The sequence below is a fragment of the Rhagoletis zephyria genome, unplaced genomic scaffold (assembly GCF_001687245.7).
Source record: "Rhagoletis zephyria isolate East Lansing unplaced genomic scaffold, Rhagoletis_zephyria_1.1 Rzeph_scaffold_00350, whole genome shotgun sequence".
Taxonomy (NCBI): Eukaryota; Metazoa; Arthropoda; class Insecta; order Diptera; family Tephritidae; genus Rhagoletis; species Rhagoletis zephyria.
The window spans coordinates 245871-261517 of record NW_016157434.1 but is presented as its reverse complement, the minus strand read 5'-3'; the positions used below and the strand labels follow the sequence as shown (position 1 = coordinate 261517).

The 15647-nt window shown below is 40.7% G+C and overlaps 3 protein-coding genes across 13 annotated transcripts in view; 2 read left to right on the top strand and 1 right to left on the bottom strand.

The window, feature by feature from the left end:
* The first annotated feature begins 887 nt into the window (after nucleotides 1–887).
* LOC108359164 (RRP12-like protein) lies at nucleotides 888–6249 on the top strand. Its single transcript, XM_017610875.1, has 14 exons — nucleotides 888–1135; nucleotides 1194–1753; nucleotides 1806–1922; nucleotides 1985–2775; nucleotides 2862–3483; nucleotides 3548–3807; nucleotides 3866–4000; nucleotides 4064–4223; nucleotides 4282–4554; nucleotides 4623–4891; nucleotides 4947–5122; nucleotides 5184–5420; nucleotides 5615–5930; nucleotides 5998–6249. Exons 1-14 carry the CDS (start codon nucleotides 994–996, stop codon nucleotides 6101–6103), a joined length of 4164 nt encoding a protein of 1387 aa, XP_017466364.1. The 5' UTR covers nucleotides 888–993; the 3' UTR covers nucleotides 6104–6249.
* Nucleotides 6250–6289: 40 nt separating this feature from the next.
* Tango2 (transport and golgi organization 2) lies at nucleotides 6290–8222 on the bottom strand. Of its 7 annotated transcripts, none has more exons than XM_017610882.1 (5): nucleotides 8025–8222; nucleotides 7735–7972; nucleotides 7513–7635; nucleotides 7024–7282; nucleotides 6290–6957 (listed from the first exon to the last, which is right to left on the bottom strand). In XM_017610882.1, the coding sequence occupies exons 2-5, from the start codon at nucleotides 7874–7876 to the stop codon at nucleotides 6435–6437; spliced, it is 1047 nt and encodes a 348-aa protein (XP_017466371.1). In that variant the 5' UTR covers nucleotides 7877–7972; nucleotides 8025–8222; the 3' UTR covers nucleotides 6290–6434. The 7 variants fall into 7 exon arrangements, with proteins under 7 accessions (XP_017466371.1, XP_017466369.1, XP_017466367.1 ...); XM_017610880.1 differs by having other exon boundaries at nucleotides 8028–8222; XM_017610878.1 differs by having other exon boundaries at nucleotides 8045–8222.
* A 2750-nt stretch (nucleotides 8223–10972) lies between these two features.
* The window catches only part of NFAT (nuclear factor of activated T cells 3), a 92737-nt gene continuing 88062 nt past the window's right edge, over nucleotides 10973–15647 (top strand). Inside the window, exons 1-2 of one of the 5 annotated variants that reach the window (XM_017610872.1) lie at nucleotides 10973–11273; nucleotides 11622–11714. In XM_017610872.1, the coding sequence (XP_017466361.1) occupies nucleotides 11630–11714 (85 nt within the window). In that variant the 5' untranslated portion in view covers nucleotides 10973–11273; nucleotides 11622–11629. Of the gene's footprint in view, nucleotides 11715–15647 lie in introns of all 5 variants that reach the window. The other 4 variants (XM_017610870.1, XM_017610871.1, XM_017610873.1 and 1 more) reach the window with 4 other exon arrangements.

The following is a 15647-nucleotide window of genomic DNA, read 5'->3' as shown; positions in this document are numbered from 1 at the left end:
GTCAGTGAAAGCGTAAAATACTGAGGAGCTTGTGAGTGAAAGTGTCTATATCAATAATAAAATGTGTTTGTGAGTGCAAAAGGTTTTCCAACAAGTGCCGATTGTTGGTGTATATGGAGAAAAGTGATCATTATCTTAAACAAAATGAGTGTACGTTTATATAAAAATGCATTAGTTTTTTTTTGGCATTTTTTGGATAAAGTGTGTATTTTGGCGGCATTATTAACAAATCTAATGCTTGTTATATACAAATTTAATTAGTTCAAATGAAATCTATGCATTTTCATACGTTTTGTTATCATCGGGCATTTCGTAAATTCATGCAAAAAAACAAACGCGAAAATGAGTAATATCAGTTGTTTCCGTCTTTCTCACATCCTCCGCCTAAACAAACTTATAAATATGAAATATAAGTTGTCTCTGTCTTTCCCTCGTCCTCCGCATATAAACGTACATACATATCGTCGTTTAAAGTACAAAACCACGTATCAACAAAATGCAAAACCGTGTATGTGAGATTGCATAAGTTATTTTCTATAGAGTAAAAACACTCATATTTCAAAATTGTTTCCCTTTTTTTATAAAGCAATCGAATTTCTGCCTAGTATATTACAGGACGAATGGATAAGGATTGAGCCAAGAGCTTATGTGAGCAAATCCAATTTTTGGGCAGCCAATGTCAGTTACGCGATTTTGCAGAATGACGATACACGGTTTTGTTCTTTAAACGACGATATAAACGACGATATGTACGCTTACAGTAGGCTGCTCCTAGCATGAATATTTTGTAGCTCAACATTCTGGCAACACTTATCATAGAACTTTCTGTTCGGCTTCACAGCAACAGCTTTCTTGGCATTCTGTTTTTAGCTGACATTCTCTGCTGTTTAGATTCTTTTACTTTGACAAAGTGCATCAGCGACACGTGTTTTTGTTTTCGCAGTGTTCTAGAGGAATTTTAAATAAATTTTTGGGCAAAATAACTACCGCAGAATGGGAAAATTTCGTTCCAAACTGAAGCGCCACACTAAAGGCAAAACATGGAGCAAAGGGCAGTCATCTACTTCTAATCCTGAGCAAATGAGGCATCGATTAAAAGCCAAGTCGCGTTTCTTTCAGCCAAACTTAAGTTTAGGTAAAGTAAATTTGATCCTAGTTATTAACGTTATTTTTATTTTTATTTTACTTCGCAGCACCACCTGAACATGCTCCCAATCCCAACATGCTTACTTTCGATGCGGTATTGAAACATGATCAACGCCTGGCTTATAATGCTGAGACAACGACAGTCAACGATGTTGCTGGCAGTTTAAAATCTTTCAGTCTCCACGACGATGGCGGCTTGGAAGATGAGAGCATGTCGGAATCGCAACAGGGCACTTTTAAAACTTTCAAAACATTTGCTTCCAACTACAGTGCTTGTAGCAATATGAGTTTTAAAAGGCTGCTGGTGGGATTTCGTGCATCGTCCGACTTGCATAAGGAAATGCTTGCAATCTTAACCGCACTTACCGAAATCATACGCGAGCGTGGGGGTACAGAGTCATCGACGGACTATTTCATATTGCTTATGGAACAGATTGAAGCTAGCACTGAAGACAATGATATAATTGCGGGCATTTCGCTGTTATCAATGGGTATCAAATCGGTGCCAGCAGCGGTGTTGCGCAAACGATTTGGAGAGACGGCTCAGACCTTTTTATCATGCTTACAACGCTTTATGGAGTCAGCGAATCAGACCATTGTAAAATATGTAAGTAAGTACATAACTTCTTTTGGATAAATCTGCTAATTTACTTTTTCAGATAATTGGTTGCTTGTCCGTACTGCTTTGTGCCCAAGAACATATCACATGGACTTACTCCTCCACTTGGCAATACATTGATGCCATACTTTCATTCACCATACATTCAAAGCCTAAAGTATTCACTTTTTTAATACTTTCAGCACAATTTTAAGCTCATTAAATGTTTTTTTTTTATAGATTCGGAAAGCTGCGCAACACGCTATTGTATCAATCATTCATGGCAGCTCCTTCATGCGACCTACCCATGAAGAAGAGGCCGAGGATGCTGATTATGTAGAACAGCGGAGAGCTAAGCACCATCCGGCCAGCAGTCGCGTAACAAAATTCTGTTTAAACCAATTTAAGCCTGAGGTTCTAACCAATTCGCAGACAACAGTGCTACATACGCTCACACTTCTCAAAGACATTGTGAATGGCTTTAAAATAGAAGACATCCGTTCAGTTTGCGAAAGTTTACTTTCCATCATGACTGCTGCTAATGTGCTCATTCGCACCAACTGCTTCCAAGCTCTGCATTCACTTTTCGCGTCACGAACAACCAATTTGAATGGTTCTTTGTGTGCAAAATTGCTGGCTGCTATACATGAATATCGCCCGGATCGTGCTGATGTGCGTCAAACGGTAGCTTGGATTACGGTGCTAAAAGAAGGACATATTCATCTGGCATTATTGGATTTGAACTTATGTATGAATGCGTTGCCAAGATTTTTCGATATTTGTGCCACTGACTTGTGGATGTCCGAGCGCACAGAAATAATTAATAGTGTTTCGAATTGTATTAAGGAGATTTTAAACGAATGTATTAAGTCGGCTTGTGACACAACTGAAAAAGCTGAAGTGTACCGCATTCCAATAATGCGAATAATCGCCACATTAGAAAAGGTACTTAACGCACCCTTCGGCGAAATAGCCAAACATGTCATACTTATATTTTCAATTGTCTTTGAAGTATGTGGCAAGTATTTTAGGTAAGTAGTCTTCACTGATGCAAAATAATTCGTTAATATGTACATATGTACTAAAGTTTTGATTAATCTTGCCTACTTTTTTGTAGCAAAGAACTGACACCATCACTTCAGACGCTTTCAAAGCGCTACGACACACAAAGCACACTGCGTGTGCAAATTGAGCACTCTATAATTGCGGCAATACAGTCAATGGGTCCGGAGATTATTTTGAAAACTATACCATTAACAAATAGCAAGGGCGAAGTTTTGCTCGAACGTTCATGGCTGTTACCGCTGCTCCGTGAGGGTACCAAAGGTGCTTCATTCAAATTCTTCAAGGAGTATATTTTGCCTTTGGCTTTGGATTGCAATAATAAATGGCATAAATATGCCCAAGAGAAACAACAATCAATGTCACATACTTATGAGCTGTTGTGCTGTCAACTTTGGGGCTTGTTCCCAGGATTTTGTCGTGACCCAGCAGATGCTGAAAATCTGCGCTTAATTGCGCCCACTCTTGGCAACGCTTTGGATAATAATCCAGAATTTCGTGCACCTATTTTCGATGGTCTCACTGAGTTGATTGGAAATGAGGAGAACGTCGAAATTAAAGAAGCTTTGGCGAAGTATTCTAAAAACTTCTTGCCGCGTTTATTCAATATTTACGCACAAAAACCAAATGGCACATACGAAGCGGATCTGCGCAAGAAGGCATTAGAAGTAATAAAGGTACGTGCCTACATTCACAGCAATGACCAATAGCTTTATCAAATTGTTGGTTTATATGTTTTAGTTGTACCTAACAAGAACATCAGAAGATGTACTGAAGGAACTCTTCGAAACTGCAAAAACACAACTGTCGAATACAGCGGTTGGAACATTCGAGTATGATGCAATTTTTGATATCAATGCTGCGCTCCTGCTATTTCAAACCAGCGAAGTTATACGCGTTTTCTTCGAGACCTTCATTGTGCCCGTTTTGAAGAATGAAAAATCTAAGTTGGTATCTAAGGATGATCAAAAACTGAAAAAGCAACAACGTCGTACATATGAGTATGTGTAGCAAGTGAATCGAAAATTTTGCATATCCTCCTTATATCTTAATTTTTAGACTTCTTCGTGATATATTAACTTCCGAGGCAGCTTCTTGTCAGAAATTCGGCCGTAAGAATAGTATCGCCTTGCAAAAGCTACTTTTGGATGCATTTGTTACGAGTTGCGCCGTTTGTCAGGCTGCGCGCTTAAGGTAAAATTCAGAGTTCACCACTTTAAAATTTTTACTCATACCGTCTCACGTTTACCATTTTAGATGTTTAAAAATTCTTATTGAAAATCGCAAATCTCTTACTGTGAATGACAAAATTGTTATGAAAACTATACCAGAAGCTGTGATCTCTTACAAGGAATTCTCGACGCGCAAGGAAAATGTTTCAGAGGAGCTCATCATATTTTTGGCTAATCTATACCAGGTACCCATCCCTAATACGTATTTTTTTTGGAAATTAAATACTTGTTATCTATAAATAGGAAGCTGGTAAACTGAACGACTTTGTTGATATACTAACAGCAGGCTTTGCAGGCGACGACTCGCTTATTACAAATACGATTTTGGCCTTCCGCGCCGTTGTACAAAATCAGGGGAAAAATTTAACTATTACCACGCTCGAATTCATAATGGAACAAATTCTCGTTTTTCTTGTGCAAAAAGCGCGTTCCGAAGCCGAAGCTGCTGTAGCGTTTCTAATTACATTTATAAAAGTGATGCCTTCGCCGTTTGTGGCTAATCATTTGGATACCATAGTAAGTATTTCATTAACTTATTTGTTTTAGTTATATAGAATTCATATTAAAAAATTTAAATTCTTTAGATGAAATCTCTATCTGCAATGTCCAAAGATACCAAACGTTATTGCCGTATACAAATTGGGTATTTGTTAAAGAAGCTTTGCAAGCGGTTCACAGCTGAAGAGCTAATTAAATTTGTGCCTGGTGATGATGAAGTAACACATCGGCGCCTGAAGAAAATACGAAAGCAAATGCGTCGTGAAAATAGAAAGCAACTGAATGAAAAAGATAAGACCGATGACGACGATTCGGAGAATGAATTCGTCGCTGGGCTGGAAAAGAAGAGCACAACGTAGGTTAAAATATCCGTTTAAAATACCGTATTTATTGTAAATGCATGCTTGCAGCATTGATGACATATTGGCAGATTCCGATTCAGATTTGCCAGAAGATATGGATGCGGATAATGGCGATCATAATAAAGCTGAGAAAAGGAAACCGAAACGCAACAGCACTTATATACGTGAAGATCCAGAGGATATTGTCGATTTGGCTGACATTAAGTCGATAGGAAATGTGCTAAGTTCGTACGAGTAAAAGTTATTAAAAATATATTTGTATATATATATATTTTTTTTCCATAGCAAACCGACCAGATGAAGCCGCAAGTGCTGCTGGAAGCACCAAATCCAAGAATAGGGATCCGAATCGTGGTTTTAAAACCGCCGAGGATGGAAGACTGATTATAAGTGATAAAGCATTGCGCGGTGCTGGTGGTGATGACAACAGCAGCAGCAGCGGCGAAAGTGGCGATGATGATGACGATGCAATTGAAGCTAAACGAGCGCCTAAACGCGGCATGGAAGTGGACTCTAGTGATGGTATGTCTACCATGATTATATTAAGTAGTCATAAAAAGTGATTTACTCTTATTATCGTACTCTGTAATACGGAAACAAAAGAGGAGGAACTGNGGAAGTGGACTCTAGTGATGGTATGTCTACCATGATTATATTAAGTAGTCGTAAAAAGTGATTTACTCTTATTATCGTACTCTGTAATACGGAAACAAAAGAGGAGGAACTGTCAGCTACAAGCCGCAAACGTAAAGCTACCGATGCGATTAGTATGCGTTCGGGTAAGACTTCAGCTTCGAAATATGTAGCCGGTGGCAAAGGTATTCATCGGCCCTTAGGCGCCGCCGGTAGCGACGCGATATCAATGAAATCCGGCTACTCTGCAAAGTCGGCCAAATCTGGCAAATCTACAGCGGCTTCAGCCTACGCCGGCAGCGAGTATACAACTAAGAAAGCTAAAGGCGATATGAAGAAGAAGGGCAAGCTCGATCCCTTCGCGTACATACCACTAAGTCGAAATACGCTAAACAAAAGGTAAGTTATTCAACGGTAATTATACTAAACGTTCCTGATTTAACAAAAATATATACATTTTTGACAGAAAACGAGCAAAACATTCGGGCACATTTAAGAATATCGTAAACGGAGCACGGAAAGGTGCGCTGAGAGGCGTTAAACAAAGAGTCGCTAAGCCTAAAAAACAATAAGCTAATAAAACGAATGCAATAAACTAAGGCTATGTATGTATGTGTACATAAAGATTATATATGAAGTAAGCTACAGTTACTACTGTTTCTAGTGAGAGTTATAAATCAAAAGATTGCATAAAATAAAGCTAAAAATTACTATTTAAACTTTAAAAGCAGATAAATATTTCCATAGTCTCTACGTTAAATGATTTTATTTTTTAGTTAGCTTATACAATTTATGTAAGTTAAAAATACTTTAGTCAGTTCACCTGAGTTTAAAAGCTTATATTCTGAGGCTTTTGGGTATTAGCACCCAATCAACAAAATTTTTCATACGCTTTGGGTTCATTCAAATTTTTGAGCACTCAAATAGTTGTGTTGTTGAGTTTTCGTTTTGAAAGTATTGTTTTTCAATATGTGTTTGCCGCCACTCGCCCTTGGGATCGGGTCCAGCCATTGTGTCTTCGTAAAAATGCATTTTATTTTGTCCATCAATAAGTATAACTGTGTGTGTACGACTGCCGTACCCAGCAGATGGCACGCTTACGTTCAATGCACTCAAGTATTCACCCCAATTGGGTGCGCGTCGTGCCAGCTCTGCATCTGGCCAAAACTTGTGTTCACATTTTAGTAAATTCTTTAAATTTGTGACAAGATCTGCCTGCATGTTATGCATAGCCTCAGTTGGTGCTGCTGCCAGCTTACTGTGAAAATCCTCTACAATGTTCTGAAAGCGTTGACGACCATTGATAACCTTTTGAAACGGTGCCGAAGCTAGACTGTTGCCGAACCCATAGCATTTACCCTCAGCGAAATGTTCCAAACCAGGTGGTGTATTGCTCAGCAATAGGATATTCGCTGGTGCTTTTGAGCTGATAAAGGGGAAAAATATGAACGTTATTTTGAAAATTTTCTTAACAGAAACTTGCTTTACTAACCCGATTTCGATTGAAACAAAATTAAAAGCGCTGTACTTTGTACACTCGCTCAACAGTTCGCTATTGTAACCTTGTATGTTGCAATCATCCTTAGAGGCAGCAAAATTCGAAACAATCATACCTCGGCCTAGCAAAAAATTTTCATTGTGTAGTAAAGAAGATGTGTCTGCAGGCTTGATGATTCTTGTTGTGTCAGCCTTATAGTCGTTATGATTGGGGTATATTATATTATGGTTTTTAGCTACACATTCGCCATTAACTATTAATTTTAATATAGTTGGTATTCAGTATTCAAAAAGGTAAACGAAGAAAGGAATCATGCATGTTCAATTGGAAGATAAGTTCAACAGAAATGTATGTATGCAAAATATGTAAGCAAATAAATATGTTTGTAACCAATAAGATGTCAATGATCCGTAGTGAGCAAAGTACAAAGGTCAACAACACGTTACTGTCATATACATACATAAAACAATTATCACTTCTCACCCACAGCATTCCTCGGTTTAGGCTCTCCTGTCAAATTAAGTAGCGCTCCAACTTTGAATACGCCACCATGGCCACCAATTGCCAGCCAAGTGCCACCTTCACGCCCAGGCTCTAAGTCAATACCTGAAAACAGCATATTTAAGTAAAGCATTTCGTTCAAAATTTCTTTTCATGGATGCGTAGCTACAAACAAAATGTATTTAATACACGTTGGCTACAAACCTCCATAAACATGCTCTGCATTAGCCCACTTTGCTGCATCCTGTGTATCGCGCGCATAGAATTCATCTCGATTAGAGGCTAATATAAGTTTGTATCCACCAGGGTTTGGATTTGAGTTCACATAGATAAATATCACACACATATTTTTTATAATTCTAGTATTCTAATGTTGGTAATCTAGCCGATGCAGCACTTTCCGTCGTACGTGTCAATGCAGCTACTGAATCACAGACAGCTCCTAATGAAAACAAATGTTAAATCTTTGCATTTGCATAAACAACAAGTGCTACCACTATAGATTGTCAATTACCCACTTAAAAGCTATACTTATCACCTTATTTCTTATCTAATCGCACAGGCAAAGCCACAGTGGGAATCATTAGTTGCTAAAACAAAAATAATCCAATCGGAAAGTAAACAATTGAAGCTGGAAAACTTTTTTTTTTTGTGTCGTTTGTCGGCAGTGTTGTGTTACAGCAAAAAAAAAAACGGTTAGTTGTCGTCTTTAGTGCTAGTAACACTGCGTTTACATAAGACAACTTGAGACAAGACAATTGAGAATGTGTAGTAGTTGTCAAGTTGTTGTGTAAAGTAGGCGTCCAGACCATTATAAAAACTATACATTTTTCAGCAGCCGCCTTTACAGGCTAACTGCCATCCCTAAATTGGCGCGTCAAGCGCCAAACAACTGTCAAAAATCCTCATGCCCATACAATTTGTATGAAGCATCCCACAATAACGCGGCGCTAACGCCGAGCAAATGGAATTTTCATTTTTGACAGGGCGTTACGTGTTGAAGTTGGATGCGGAAGACGGAAAGAAAGAGAAAGGACAAAAAAGTGAAAGAGGAAACGAGAATAAAAACGAGAGGATCTGAGAAAACGTCAAAAATTACGACGCGTTGATTTGGGGATAGCGCGCGCTGACACTCGTCGACAATGGATAACGCAACGCTTAGCGCTCCAATTTAGGGACGGCAGTAAGCTAATATTCACGCACGCCGCCAATTTACTGTCAAAAATTTCTCATGCACATACAACTTGTATGGGACCAACCGAAATTGAACGGCGTGCGTATGAAGCTAACTCAATTTCCAATTTTTGTTCTGCGTGACATTTTGATTTGACGTTTCGCTCAATGAAATCAAATGCAAACGCACGCAAGCCAATTTCGGGTGACGCAAAAAAACAAATTCGACTGCGTGCGTACCAAAACGCAAGCCGCGAATATTAGGTTAGCCTGTTAATGTCGTTATTATTTACTAAAATATCCAATCACAAACCACTTTTTCGTAATTCTGCGATTTTTTGCGGTTTTGTCTTGCCTATTTCTCTCAAATTAACCAAGACGTGACCGAATTGTCCAATTTACTGTCCAAATCACTGTATTCGAAAAATGAAAGAAAGTGACGAAGACAATTGTCTTGTGTTTGTGGCTTTTGGCTTGGTAAAATTGTCTCATGTAAACGTCGGGTAAGCGCCATATTTCCGTCTCAAATCTCAATAATAGGTTCTTTTCCTAACAATCCGGGCAACCCTGCGAGTGAAAAATGTCAGACGAAAGCAGAAATGAAGAAACCAGTTGAGTGCATAGGAATAGAAGTGGAGAAATATCGATATTTGCTACCATCGATGTTTTCGATGTATTANCCTGCGAGTGAAAAATGTCAGACGAAAGCAGAAATGAAGAAACCAGTTGACTGCATAGGAATAGAAGTGGAGAAATATCGATATTTGCTACCATCGATGTTTTCGATGTATTAAAGGAAAACATCGATGTAACATCGATTGTTGTGAAAGAATAGGTCGTTTAAAGGCAAAACTAAGTTGGTACTTGAAGTTAAATGTAGCGATTTTGACAGATAACCCATTAAAAACTATGTCGAAAAGCCGCAAGTAGCTTTAAGTATGAATTTAATTTTGACTATGAATACGCCCTAATAAGTTATTACAAATAAAATAAAACAAAAGTACCTGTTTCCTTCCATGAAAGTAATATGTATGCATTCCAAATATTAACCATATCGGACCACAAACGCGGGTTTTTCGNAAAGTGACGAAGACAATTGTCTTGTGTTTGTGGCTTTTGGCTTGGTAAAATTGTCTCATGTAAACGTCGGGTAAGCGCCATATTTCCGTCTCAAATCTCAATAATAGGTTCTTTTCCTAACAATCCGGGCAACCCTGCGAGTGAAAAATGTCAGACGAAAGCAGAAATGAAGAAACCAGTTGAGTGCATAGGAATAGAAGTGGAGAAATATCGATATTTGCTACCATCGATGTTTTCGATGTATTAAATATCTCTAGACCTGTGCCACCTAGTGGATTAATTCGTCCTTCATATTACATTGCCATCGGGGTTTGACCTAAGTTTAAAGTCCCAAGTCTCTAGCTCATCGGGAAGTTGGTTAGAATTGACAATAAAATTCAAAGAGATATATGTATGTAAGGGAAGTTAAATAAAAGCTTGTAAAAACGTAATATTTTTATTCACTGGGATTAACATAAAAGTATTAGAGAGAGAACGGCGGCCGCTGAGGTGTAGTGGCTCTGCAGTGCCTAGGTTCAAGCCCTGGTCATAGCAACATCTCAAAAAAAATATAGAAAAGGTTTTTTCTTAACAGTTTTCGCCCCTCGGCAGGCAATGACAAACCTTCGAGTGCATTTCTGTCAAGAAGTTTTTCTTCTTCTCATCAAAATACAATCGCCGCTCGGAGTCGGTGTAAAACTCTAGCTCCACAAATCGGTGAGAAGCTCGGCCAAACACTAACATATGTGTAAGCGCTAATCTAATATTATTATTATTATATTTTTAAAGAGATAAGCGATTGTTTTTTGAAAGTTTTAAAAAATATTTGACTTTTGTTTTGAAAGGTTATAAGCTACAAACTAATCAGCCTTATCATGAGTTTCATTTTCGCCGCACCGGTTCACTTTTCATTCTTGGTTTCCATAGTTTTACTATGATCAGCTGATTTTGTGTACGTATTTCGCCTTACGGCTTCTATGTCAAATTGAAAAATTTTGTTTGAATTTCCACACACACACTTACAGATTTTGACAGTTTATGCCGCCAAAGCAAAAACAAAATACATGTAAATTTTTGTTTTTGCTCTCCTGCTACCACCTTATTATTATTCGCCTTGCTCAGGATAAGGCAGAATATTTCATTTTATATGCGCGGAGGTGTAAATAAGAAACATCGATAGTCGCCATCAACCATCGATGTTTAGCAAAAATGCAAAAACATCGATACATCGATAGTGCCACGATGTTTTCTCCACCTCTAAATTTGATGTAAAGCGAAAATCGGTTTTCGGCATAGAAATTGGACATTTTCAATCAGAAAACTTTATTAAAAAATGCAAATTAAATCTTTTAATAAAATATTTAGTGAAAAAACCAATATAAACTGTCAGAAGTTAAGGTAAAACATGGACATTGTAATAGCGTTCCATTTAAACTAGTTCCACAAACATGTGTGCGTGTTAAGGAACAATACAAATTCACTAATAAACAGCAAAAAAGGAAATGAAAACGGTAATGAGCAAAACGTGTAATACAGAAAAATTGCTAAAAATAGTGACGAATGCAGGAACAAAAAATAATTGTGTAAACTAAAAAGTTCTACTAGTTCTTGGTGATTTGTAAGGAAAAATACAAGTTTTATGCTATCAATTTGATTGAATTTAAGAATTATACTAAGTACTGTGTTTCACAATACTAGGTACTCGTAGTATCGCTGGGGGGAGATTCTGTAACCAGTTACCGACAATTTGACCACTGAAATTTATGGACGAAAAAAGTAGCAACGCAGTTAAGTTTACCGGATTAAACTTTAAGATACATTTAAAAAAGTTTTATTATAATATTGTTTCGACTGTAAAGGGATAAAAATGCTTTTAAAGTGCGCAAAAACTACTGGGAGCAGTGCCGCCAGCAGCTCCAGTCCTTCCACTACGGCTAATGCTCGTGTAACAGGTTTGTCACTAAATATTAAGTTTATTGTTTTACAGATTTGAATGAAATATTCTCTAATATAAGATTACGGAAAAATTAATTACACTTTTTAAACTATCTTCGTAGCAGAAAATTGGAGGTAGTAGTGCAGGTTCCGTTCACTTCCCGAAAATCCATCAAATCAGTGTTTGAATCCCCAGCTTATATTTTATGGTACACCACTCTTTTGTTACTTATATATAAAATACCTGTTAATGTGTCTAAACTCTTCTAGAGCATTTTGAATTCAGGAGACACAATAAATCCGGTCTAACCGGCTTTATCGCAGCTTAGCGTAACAGTTGATCAATGAAGCTTACATGTAAATGATCAACACTTCTTATATGATCCACAAGGGGTGGGTTTTAGGGTTCGTTTTTCTTGAGACATTTTAAAAGTTGTAACTGCGAATGAAAACATTGTCCTAAAAAAAGAGAATTGTAAGTAGTAAAAGTTATAATCCCTAAGCGCAACCGAAGGCCGCCTACGCATAAAGAAGTTCTGCCCCACTTCTCCGGCAATACATAATCCACGCAATTTTACAGTAGAGCTACGGTAATTTTACCGTGGATCTACGGTAAAAGTTACCGTGGCGCGTGTGTGTAGGCACTGCCCCTAAAAATATGCAATGCATACTCAATGTTGCTTTTTAATTCCAGTATACAGCTCTCAGGAAAAGCAAAATCTCTATACATATATAAGTTGCGTTCCCTAACTTACAAGTTTGCAAGAATTTTCAGAAATTTACCAGAAAGCGTTCCCGTACTCGGTTCTCTGGCTTCTTGCATTTTGACAGTTTTAGAGGTTTTAACCAGGTTGCCACTGAAAAACTTTCTTTCATACCAAGAACTGGTTCAAAAACCTAGCAAAATGGCTTCTTTCCTCCCATTTATTTTAATTAAGGAAACGGCGTTTGGAAGCATTAAATACATTTATTTTTTCTGGTAGACAAAAAGATCAGAACAATAGCATTCCCACGACAGCCGGTTCTACGTACCGGAATGACTCGGGTTTTACCCGACCAAGGGCTGTTGTTTCGGCGATCTAACCCCGTTTAGGTCGGCGAAGTATCTCAGAAGTTGTTCGTCCATAGGGCTACATTCGCTACGTTTTCTCCTACTCAGGGCTGGCATCGAGTCAAACCCAGGGCCAGAAACCTACACCTGCTGTGTATGCCAGAGACGACTACACCACAACTCCACCTCTGTCAAGTGCAATGCTTGCGAGGGGTGGAGTCACCTCAGAGTCTGCTCAGGACTACGGACACATCGGCAGTGGACCACGTCTTTTGTGGCCCCCTGTTGCTCTAACAGAGCAGCCTCCACGGCTAACCCCAGTCCACCTGAGCAGTCCCACACAAACACCACAGCACAACAACATAACACAATAGACCACACCACAACGGCTACAGACCACAGAACACACACAACCGCACCACCACCCACACGCCGCCGTCAACAACTCCTGGTTCTTCCTACAATCTGCACGGTATGTCAGTCCAGGATATCCCGTAATGTGACATCAGTCAAGTGCAACACCTGCCTCGGCTGGTGCCACTTTAGGGCGTGCTCAGGTCTGCGCACCACGCGATATTGGACGAGGAACTTCGAGGGCCCGTGTTGCGCTGCTCGGTCGCAGACCTCAACTGCGACGCCTCCCGCCACCACCACAGGGCGGCAACCACCTCAGCAGCGCACACAGCCAACTGCGGCACGACCACACACATCCCTCACACCCAGCACCACCACACGTCTCCCGAACCTCATGAAGCTCCTTCAATTTAACTGTAACGGGCTTCAGAGCCAGATCGAGGAGATAACCACCCACTCAACACTGTTGAATTGTGCCGGGTACAGCGTGCACCGTCGAGATCGCAAGCGGGATAATGGTGGTGGCTTAGCGTACATTACGCACCACACCGTGAACTATCGTCTTATCGAAGCAGACATAGACCGCAGGGATACCACCCTAGAATGTCAGGGCATTGCTATCCGGTCAGGCGATGTTGAGCTCGAAATATTTAACGTTTATATATCCCCTGTCACCTGCTGCCCGGCAGGATATCACTCTGACATAGGTGCGCTCCTCAGAGGTGAAAACCGTATGGTAGTAGGCGACTTTAATGCGCTCCACGATCTTTGGCACTCAAGCCTGCCAAACGAACGTAGGGGAACTGACTTGGCTGAGCATATAGACGATTCGACATTCTGCACAATGAACGACGACGCACCCACCAGGATTATGGGCAGCTGCTGCAGCTCGCCAGACATAACAATAGTCAGCGCTGGTCTGATAAACAGCATATCATGGCGACCTATGCTGACTTTGGCATCAGACCACCTGCCCATAGTCATCTCGATCGACAAACCAACCGACTTTGCTTCCGCGGAGCACCGAACATATATCAACTTCTAAAGCTGATTGGAAAGGCTTCGCGGAATTTACTGAAAACACCTTCGCTGCTCTCCCCACACCAACCGACGTCCACCTTGGTGAACGTAAGTTCCGCAGGGCTGTCAACGCTGCTGCAGCGCATGACAAGCCGATCCCGGAAATCCCCGTATCAGGGATCTCAACGCGGAGATTCGGCAACTAGTAAACGTACATAAGCGGAAGAAGTGGGAAGAGCCTCTGAAGAGCTGCAACTACACCTCTGGTGTGAGTAAGCTTTGGTCAACCGTGAGGTCTTTGTTCAATCCGACGAAGCACGACGACAGAGTCGAAATTTCCTTCGGCGACCATGCTTCGTCAGACCCGGAGCGATGCGCGAGCTACTTTAGCCGGCAGTTCATACTGCATCCTCCGGTGGACAAAGCCAAGCGTCGAGTGACCAGAAGGCTGCACAAACTGCCAACAACCTGTGCCCCCTTGCTTTCACTTGCGGTGAAGTTCAAATGGCCATCGGGAAGGCGAAAGCCTCCAAAGCCATGGGTCCCGACGGAATATGCATGCTGATGCTGAAAAATTTGGGTCCTACGGGGGTAGCGTACCTAACGGAGGTCCTCAATTTGTCCATGCCCACTCTCCTCATCCCAGACATCTGGAAGGTGGGGAGAGTGGTTCCACTGCTCAAACCGGGGAAGCCTGCCAACATAACTTAGAGAAAACTTAGAAAAATAAAGCAGGGGGTTCCACAGGGTGGTGTCCTTTCCCCACTACTGTTTAACTTTTACATTTCAAAGCTCCCTCAACCACCAGAGGGAGTCTCGATTGTCTCTTAAGCCGATGATTGCTCGATCATGGCGACTGGGAATGGAATTGATGACCTGTGTTCGAATGTAAACAGATATCTCTCTGAACTTTCTCGCTTCTTCACTGCAAAGTGTCTAGCCCTCTCCCCTACGAAATCCTCTGCGACCCTGTTCACAACCTGGACGAAGGAGGTCAGGCTACCGCTAGGAATTCACGTCGATGACACACCAATTCCGACGGTGAATAATCCTAAAATACTCGGAGTAACATTCGACAGCCTGCTCTCCTTCTCTGCGCACGCAACCGCTATTGTCAATAAAGTACAGAGCCGCAACAAGGTCCTCAAGTCGCTAGGCGGCAGTACTTGGGGCAAAGAAAAAGAAACGTTGCTTGCAACATATATGGCAATAGGCCGGCCGGTTTTAAACTACGCAGCACCAGTGTGGTCGCCGGGGAGTAGTAGGACGCAGTGGACGAAGCTACAGACGGTACAAAACACAGCACTTAGGACAGCGACCAGATGCCTCCTGATGTCACCAGAACACCACCTCCACGATGAGGCGAAAATGATCCCAATTAGGGAGCACAACACGATGCTCTGCAAGCAGTTTCTGGTTGGGAGCCACAGATGTGGCCACCCAAATAGACAGCTGCTTGCAGAGGAGCCTTCGCCGAGGCACGTCAGGAGGCATCTATATGAACTGACGGACGAAGTCCAGAGGT

Excerpts from the sequence above, each read along its gene's own strand:
- LOC108359164 (XM_017610875.1), top strand. The coding sequence starts at position 994 with ATGGGAAAATTTCGTTCCAAACTGAAGCGCCACACTAAAGGCAAAACA. Across the intron at positions 4,224-4,281 it reads TTTTGGCTAATCTATACCAG|GAAGCTGGTAAACTGAACGA; the intron begins GTACCCATCCCT and ends ATCTATAAATAG. Across the intron at positions 4,892-4,946 it reads CTGGAAAAGAAGAGCACAAC|CATTGATGACATATTGGCAG; the intron begins GTAGGTTAAAAT and ends GCATGCTTGCAG.
- Tango2 (XM_017610882.1), bottom strand. The coding sequence starts at position 7,876 with ATGTGTGTGATATTTATCTATGTGAACTCAAATCCAAACCCTGGTGGA. Across the intron at positions 7,283-7,512 it reads TAAACCGAGGAATGCTGTGG|TTAATGGCGAATGTGTAGCT; the intron begins GTGAGAAGTGAT and ends TAAAATTAATAG. Across the intron at positions 6,958-7,023 it reads TTTGTTTCAATCGAAATCGG|CTCAAAAGCACCAGCGAATA; the intron begins GTTAGTAAAGCA and ends CCCCTTTATCAG.